The sequence below is a fragment of the Trypanosoma rangeli genome, assembly GCF_003719475.1.
Source record: "Trypanosoma rangeli strain AM80 chromosome Unknown Tra_15.4_contig_00582, whole genome shotgun sequence".
Taxonomy (NCBI): domain Eukaryota; phylum Euglenozoa; class Kinetoplastea; order Trypanosomatida; family Trypanosomatidae; genus Trypanosoma; species Trypanosoma rangeli.
The window spans coordinates 1-7861 of NW_021706333.1; the positions used below are offsets into that span (position 1 = coordinate 1).

General features: G+C 51.3%; 5 protein-coding genes across 5 annotated transcripts, besides 6 other annotated features; all 5 read right to left on the reverse strand.

Annotated features, from left to right (window-relative positions):
- Positions 1-66: a microsatellite.
- A 1215-nt stretch (positions 67-1281) lies between these two features.
- Positions 1282-1326: a microsatellite.
- A 310-nt stretch (positions 1327-1636) lies between these two features.
- TraAM80_09431 (trans-sialidase) lies at positions 1637-4006 on the reverse strand (the record flags this gene model as incomplete). The annotated part of the gene is made up of 1 exon (XM_029386113.1): positions 1637-4006. One exon carries the CDS (start codon positions 4004-4006, stop codon positions 1637-1639), a length of 2370 nt encoding a protein of 789 aa, XP_029234006.1.
- Positions 4007-4070: 64 nt separating this feature from the next.
- Positions 4071-4102: a microsatellite.
- A 65-nt stretch (positions 4103-4167) lies between these two features.
- Positions 4168-4207: a sequence feature (GA-rich).
- Positions 4208-4626: 419 nt separating this feature from the next.
- Positions 4627-4665: a sequence feature (A-rich).
- Positions 4666-4919: 254 nt separating this feature from the next.
- Positions 4920-4942: a microsatellite.
- A 555-nt stretch (positions 4943-5497) lies between these two features.
- TraAM80_09432 (retrotransposon hot spot (RHS) protein) lies at positions 5498-5986 on the reverse strand (the record flags this gene model as incomplete). Its single annotated transcript, XM_029386114.1, has 1 exon — positions 5498-5986. The coding sequence occupies one exon, from the start codon at positions 5984-5986 to the stop codon at positions 5498-5500; it is 489 nt and encodes a 162-aa protein (XP_029234007.1).
- A 56-nt stretch (positions 5987-6042) lies between these two features.
- TraAM80_09433 (retrotransposon hot spot (RHS) protein) lies at positions 6043-6714 on the reverse strand (the record flags this gene model as incomplete). Its single annotated transcript, XM_029386115.1, has 1 exon — positions 6043-6714. The coding sequence occupies one exon, from the start codon at positions 6712-6714 to the stop codon at positions 6043-6045; it is 672 nt and encodes a 223-aa protein (XP_029234008.1).
- Positions 6715-7178: 464 nt separating this feature from the next.
- Positions 7179-7490, reverse strand: TraAM80_09434 (uncharacterized protein; the record flags this gene model as incomplete). The annotated part of the gene is made up of 1 exon (XM_029386116.1): positions 7179-7490. One exon carries the CDS (start codon positions 7488-7490, stop codon positions 7179-7181), a length of 312 nt encoding a protein of 103 aa, XP_029234009.1.
- Positions 7491-7535: 45 nt separating this feature from the next.
- TraAM80_09435 (uncharacterized protein) lies at positions 7536-7861 on the reverse strand (the record flags this gene model as incomplete). Its single annotated transcript, XM_029386117.1, has 1 exon — positions 7536-7861. A coding segment is annotated over one exon (326 nt), but the record flags the coding sequence as incomplete, so codon positions are not given.

The window sequence follows — 7861 nt, forward strand, 5'->3', positions numbered from 1 at the left end:
TAACCCTAACCCTAACCCTAACCGCACTAACCCTAACCCTAACCGCACTAACCCTAACCCTAACCCGCGCATTCGCACCCAAAATACCCTTCAAGGTTTGCATTGGCCGAACGCTCAATAAAACAGTTCCACAAACCAAAACTCACTTTACTGTACAGTTACATAAGTGTCCATGATGAAAAATGGACGAGCACCGTTATTGCAGACAGTTAAGGTTGCCGCATCGTCATTCCGCAGAAGAGGAGAAACCAACCCCCCCCAGAATGAAGAACAGCAGCGACCAACGCCAGCTTACCTCCGCAGCCGAAAGAAAGAACTTTAAAGCCCCGCAACCAATGCAAGACACCCAACGCGAACAACCACCCCGCCACACACACACGCACACAAACGGGAAGTGGGCTAACAGTCATCGAAAAGCGCGGCATCCACACCACTGCGCCATTGCACACCATGCGCAAGACACGACGACACTCAGAGCAACACTCCCACACGCAGCGCACTGCCTTCGCAAGGAAAGGGGGTGAGTCACAGCGCACACTATTCCTTTGTCGTTGTCTCGGTCTGTTCACAGCCACCCGAAGGGATCCTCCACGTGCACTGCAGTAAATATATGTCGCGTACGTGTGTGCCTGCAAATACAAAAATTGAAAGAGAGGAAAGAGGAGCAAAGTGTGTGAGGACTCACATACACACACAGAAGAGATGCAAGACGCAAAGATACAAAAACTCGATGACTAAAACTCAAAATGGCACCGCAGCCCGTGCAGTGGTAACACAAAAGAAAAATGATTTACCAAAAACAAAAAAAAAAATTACTCCTCAGGACGGTTTCACAAAAAAAAAAATTGCCATTCAAGGCACCCGTAAAATCCCCGCGAATCCACTCACATTTTGGCCGCATATAAAAAAGAATTACATATTCGCTTCAATTACCGAGAGCCCCCGGTGTTCAGACACCGTTTGACTTCCACAGGGACCCGCAGTGCGTTGCTGTTACTCTCATTCCTTCCTTATTTCTTTCCTTTTACTCTCAGCAGACACACAATGACGAGAACGTCCGCAGACGCCCAAGAAAAGTGGTTAGCTGTTGTTGTTTTTTTCGTGTTTTTTCAAACGAATTCGATTGCCTGCGCGTCAGCCAGCACCGTGGCACATGTCCGCACCCACCAAAAACCAAGACGTAAAAGAGAGATCCCCGGTCCCTCCCGCGGAAACAGCAGTGCAGAGGCGCAGTGAAGCATGTCCCCCTACCGGGCAAACACGCAGGCCCAACGCAATCGTCAAGAACAAACCAACAAAACAACAACGGGAAAACCAAAAAAAACACATCCGTAAAGCAGTAAACCAACAAAACACTGAACAAATGAACACAGAAAAAAACGGTGATTCGCCTCCAGTCATTGCTAGAAGCGAACAATGAAAAACAAAAATGGACTGAATAAAAAACATGAGGACCCCGTTGTAATGGCGCCGAGAGGAGTGCGCAATTTGTGGGTCAAAAAAAGAAACGTCGTGTGTAAAAAAACACACACACACAAAATGTGTAACTACATGAGACTTTATTTACTTCTGAAAGCGCGTGGAGAAACGGAGATGTTCTCAGTAGAAGCACAAACTCCCCTCCACCGGGGCCCACTCAGCACAGGGCCGCAAAGCCCCATAGCCCCAATAGCAGCAGAAGCAGCCGAGACACACACCCACGCACTGTGCCGTCACCCCTTCCTGAATTGGGCCTCACACGTGTAAGGTTGTCGAAAGCAACAGAGCTGTCACCAGAAAGAGAAATGCTGGGTGTGTCCTTCGCAAGAATCGCGCTGGTGCTTTCGGATCCAACAGCCGGCGATGACCCCGACTCCTCACCAGCACTGTGATTGCCTTTATGGGGCCCCTCTGGTAGAGGCCCTTTAGGATTCAAACTGTCACCAACCCTCTTTTCTCCAGGTTTCATCTTGGAGGCAATCTCCCCATCATTCCCCAGCGTTGTGAGTGGCTCCTCAGCAGCCGGTGTTGGAAGTGAGACTTTGCTGGCACTGAGGCTCGTGAGCCCATTATCACCCAGTGCGTAGATGTACAACAGGACACTGCCCACCGTCACGTCAACCTCGCCTGTCCCCTTAGCACCGTCGCCGCCAACGTAGAAGTCCGAGACACCGCGTGAGGTGTACGCACGGGGCGGAAGTTCCTCCTGAATAAGCTTATTATTGTCAACGTACACATACACCTCATCCCAATCCATTTGAAGTGCCACTTGATACGTTCTGCCAGGCTGCCACGTAACATCTTTATCTGACAACCCCCGAGACTTTCCGTTGACAGTCACTCCCCACTTCTTGTCCTTCGTGTAGAACAGACCAACAAGCACAGTGCTGGCATTGTCATTCATCCTCACACCCATCAAAGGAACAGGACCCTCTGTCTCCGGCACCACGTTAATCATCACCGTCGCTACAAGAGTGAACTCATTGTTCACAAAGTAGTACGGCTGGTTCTGCCCCAGTTTGCCCACCGGCCACTCCGCCCCCGCTGCTGCGCCTCGGAACCTCACGCCCCCCCCCGTGCCTGCCACATTCCCACCATGCACCGTTGCGTTCACTCCAAGGTACTCGTCCTTCCATAAATTCCCCTCCAAACTGTTGGACCAAAAACCAGCCAGCCCTTCCGTTGGGACAACACTTTTACAAACATTCTTTATCCGCGGGTCAACAGTGCCAGTGGAAGCACAGTTTTTGAGTGCGGTGTCCACATCATTCCAGGCTTTCACCACGCTCTTTATCCGCTCCAGCTGCTCAGTCAGGTTCACGGCGACAAGACTGTATGAATCTCCGCTCTTCTTCTCGTACAGTAAAATCAACTCCTTCTTGTTGGCTCTGTACAGCAAGGAGCTGGCGGCGGCATCATCACCTTCGCGAGACATCGGCCCAACGTCGTGCACACGGACATTGTCTGTCATCCAAAGATGCAGCCGATCCTCTCCCTTCTCATCAGAATACACCGGCGTGGTGAGCAGCATCACCTTCTTTCCATCGATGGTTGCTGTGATGAAACCACTTCGCGCGCCCTCCCCTTTTTGATTACGTGAATTGCCCCACACTTTAAAAATTGGTTCACTGCCCGGCAAAGAGTACAAAGGTGCAAGAGTACTGTATACATGATAGGAGCCATCCGTACAGGGAGCCATCATGAAGATGCGTCGGTCATCGACTTCGCCCCACTCCACAATCGATGGATTGTGGCAACCCTCACCCATCGGATCGAGCAAAGACTCCCATTTATTCTCTGATGGGGTGAAGTGCACGGCCTGCAAAACGTTCTTTCCATTCCTTGTGGTCTGCATGGGAAACACAAGTCTGTCGTCACTCATCACAGTACCCGACCCTCCGACAGCAGATAAATGAGTCAGGGGTGTAACAAACACTCCGAACAAAAACTCCACCGCATAGGTCTCGTTCCACTGGACCTTCTTCTCTTCACCCTCAGTGACACTCCCCTTCACCAGCACAATCTTACATCCACTTCGATCAGCCTCTCTGGTCTCCGGTGTTGCACGGCTGCAGCTTCCCAGCAGCATAAAGACACTATTGCCACTCACAATTGTCGTTGGTCGCGATGTATCCCTCATTTCGTTACCACCTTCCTTCAGCAGCTGTGTGTGAAAGGAACCTGTGCCCGCACCCATTGGAATCTCAGTCGGTTCTGGTCCAATTACCTTGAGGTGCTGTGATACGATGCCAGTAAAGCTGTCAACTCCATTCTTGCACTGAGCCTCAGCAACGGCAAACACAGCACCGTCCACCTCCACAAGGCTGGGGGCACGCAGCGAGCGAACTGGCCCTTCGACGCATTGCATTTCCTCCCATTTGGCACCAGTTATCGGTGTCATCTCTTCAAATAAATTAATGGCCGTCCCTGGGATACTCCCCGCAGCTTGACTGCCACAGCATGTCAATAGAACAAACAGCAGCAGAAGCACTGAATAAGAAAACAAATTCCAGGACATCTTGGGCATGTGTCGCTGCTCACTCACACTCTCTTCCCTCGTTGTGGTGGATCCGCTCAGGCAGTAAGCGCGAGTGTGTGTGTGTGTGTGTGTGTGATGGTGGTGACTGTAGAGCTTTTCAATGTGCACAACAACAAGTAGCGTTTGGTGTCTTTTCTTCGTGTGTTGAGGAAAAAAAAGAAAAGAGAGGTGAAACCAAAAAAAAAAAAACGATGGGCACCGCCCGCGCCCACAGTTGGGCATCGAACAAAGAACAGTGACAATCCATAACGAAGGCCGCACCGACGAACGCGCGAGCCGCACTATCACACACTCACCCCGCCCACAAGACACGCCAGACGCAAAGAAGACGGCGGTAGCAGCGACTGTTGTGCGCAGCCCGAAGAAACACCCACCCGCACCCGCACGGAGAGTCCGCAGTGCGGGATGCCCCCGCATAAATAAAAATAATACAAAACTAATTCATAAGCACCTCGCTTACCGTCTCCCCCGCCCAGCCCCTTCAAACCCTGCCAGCAGCAACACGCAGTGCGCAATGCCGGCGGGACCTCCCATCACGACCTCCACAAAATCCCCAACGCCTCCCACTTCCCTCAGCACACTGCAGCAGGAGTGGGGCGCAATATTTTAAACTAAAAATAAAAACAATAAAAAGCATTAAAAATAAACCCTGAGAAATAAGAGCAGCAGCCCCCTTTCCTGCTGCTTCGTTCCGCTTGCAAGCGAGGGCGACGTCAGCGCAGCCGCAGCCTCAGACTGCCCGGTCAGTGCGTGCAGCCCAAACAAGACGGAACAGGCGCATGCGCCCAGGACGGCAACCCAACAAAAGAGAGACGCCAACGGCGTTTGCTCGAGGCTCTCAGCGGTGCATGCGGCACACCCCATTGGAGCCGCACGCCAACCAAAAAAAACGATGGCACCCAAAAAAAAAAAAAAAGAGAAAAACACCACGCCAAGACCCAAAAACAATTTCAGAAATTCGGTTTGCCCCTGACCTCTGGGCTGTGGTGGGCGCCGCATTTGCTCTCCTGCCTGTGAGCCCACTCAGCATGCAAAACTTACCCTCTCGCCCAAACTCTCTGCAGCAACAAACTGGGAACAGCAAGGAGATATCACCAATGGAATACTGCCGGCGTATACCCACAAGGCGCCATCATTCCCCACGCAATTTTACTCGCAACCACAACAAAAAAAAAGGTGCTTCTGTGGTAGCGCTGGCCATAATAATCACTTGGCGCACGACAGAGCGAGTCCCTAATTACGCCTCCTACCCACACACAAACACACTCGGCAATATATCATACTCCCTAAAATATTTCACCAGTAAACTCAAGCTGCGTATTCCCCTCCTCCTTTTTCTTGTCCATCTGGGTGTCGCCCACGTTGGGTTGGTCTCCCACGTTGGGTTGGTCGCCCACGTTGGGTTGGTCTCCCACGTTGGGTTGGTCTCCCACGTTGGGTTGGTCTCCCACGTTGGGTTCGTCGCCCACGTTGGGTTCGTCATCCACTTCTGAAATTCTCAGCTGATACCGCTACCTGGCACTGACGCACCTGCTGATTCCAAAATGCCGCAATGGCCTGAGGGTCCTCATGCTCATTGCTGCCCGCTACATTTGCGTGCGTGACGACAACACATTTCTGCCACACGTTTATTGCCGTACTGTCCTCATGCTGCACGTAAATAATCCCCCACGACAAACCTTCCGCAAAAGTTTCCCAGTCATTAAAATAACTCCGTGGAAGACTGTTGAACCGCCTCACCGTGCTGGTTCTGGTGCCATGCTCAGCCCTCGTCGTCTCACCTGCACCCCAACCATCGTCCTCCGCGGTGCACCAACGAAGAAAAAGGCGTCCACAAGCGGGAAATTTCTGCTCTCCGGTAGGTATAGCACCTCGTATTGTGCATCCAACCTCGGAGGAGTGTGGTCCAGCGCTATTAATGCAACGGGTATGCTTGGATGCTTTTCGGGGTTCGATTGCAGCACACATCTCTGTTGCTGACGACGTCCTGGTGGAGGCAACTCCTTGAGGCCCGGCATTATATTTTACATAAAGACTCTACGCAGGAATACGTGCAGAGTGTACCGCTCCAAAAGTTCCGGCAACAACACTTTCCGGTACTTCAATAGTCGATAAATAATGTCATTCTTCTCATCCACTTCGAGCAACCTTGCAATTAATTCGCTTTCAATGGAAAAACAGACCGGCAGGTTAACAAACTCCTCAACATCTTTTTGTGTTATTAATCTGAGAACCTTCACAAGTTTGTGAGAAGCGTCATTCGAGGGCCACATTCCCATGCCCCCAATCATCCCATAATGTACAGCATTTGAGGCGTCGATAGCTGCCAGGACGTTATCGATTTCCTCCACGCGGTCCTTATATTCATTGTCGTGAAAGATGCATCGTGGAATCTGTCCGACGTCATCCATGCGTCTTTGCATCCTTCTCCAATACTCCACCTGCTCCTCTTCAGTCGTATTGCGTGTCTCCCACGCACACATCGCCTTCACGTCGTTTTCATCGGGGCAATTCATGATGATTTCGATAGCATCCGCCTGCTTCGCCCATTGTTTGAAGTTATCTTCGTGCGGGGATGACAACATAATGATGCCCCACTCAGGGGAGGGCACAACATCATTCGATGGTTCTTGAAATTGTCTTGCCATATCGATGATGATATACCCCTTCATTTCAGTCGTAGCCAAATTTATCATAGCCCTTCCAATATTACACCCACCCGCGTATATTGTCACCGTTCGTGTCCTCTTGTCAAACAAGTATGCGAAATCCCTTCCAAAGCATTACACAACCACATGGAGCTTCGTGGCATCGTAGTGCAGCAGCTGATAAAGGAGGTAGGAGCCAGCCGCCATTGACTTCCCTACCCCGGGGGTTCCAATCAAAAGACGACGTCTCATTTTAGGTGCGTCTCTCTCTGCAGGGGAAAACACTCCTTTTACATCACCCTCGACGATCTTCCACACCCGATGCACCTCAATGTTAATGCAGCAGTCGGCAACAGGCACTGCATGCTCCAGCGAGTACGGTCATTGCTTTTCAGAGGAAAGGATCATGAGTCGTGGGCGTGGTGGACGGAATTGCCCCTCACCACCCACTGAGAAAAAAGTACGCACAGTCTGCGTGTACTCCCATAACTCCTGTGGCCGTTGGCCCTCCATCACCTCCATGTCTTCCCCTTCGCCCTCGGGAAATCCCACGACATGACCCCACGTTGCGTTAAATTTCGGTTTCCCGTGTTGCCCCTTCCTCCTACGCCAGTTGAAGAGCTGCCTTCAGTTTTGTTCGTGTAATAGCAGAGACAATACTCCTTATCTGTAAATTCCTTCCAGTCTCGCAGCGTGCCCATCATGCGCTCCGTAAGCTTGCGTGCATCTTCAAAAAGCTGATACCCTGGTGGAAGTGAGGATTTCCCCTCACGGCGCCTCTGCTCTGTAACGTACCTGTCTGGCCCACGCACAAACACCTCCATCACCACATTTTGGCTTTCACCCACCGCTCTGTTGGGGCCAACGTACTACCGAAGGAAGTCGTTCAGCAAAATTATATTGATTTGGCCAACCCGCACATTACGGACATCCTCGATAGAGCCTGCAAGCGTCCTCCTTGGCCGCTGCAGCGCTCCCTCCACCCTTCGGCACTCTGTGGGGGGCTCATACGAGCCGCCAGACAGCCCCGACCCCGACAAAAGCCGCTCTTGTAATAGAGAAGGTAGGGAAGATCTTGCACCCCTAAAAAGCCTCACCCACCTGTTTACAGACATCATTCCCTTTATTTTTATTTTGTTTTCCTTCGTATTTTGTTGACTTGGCCTTAGCTGCAGCACAATACAAACAACCAGTC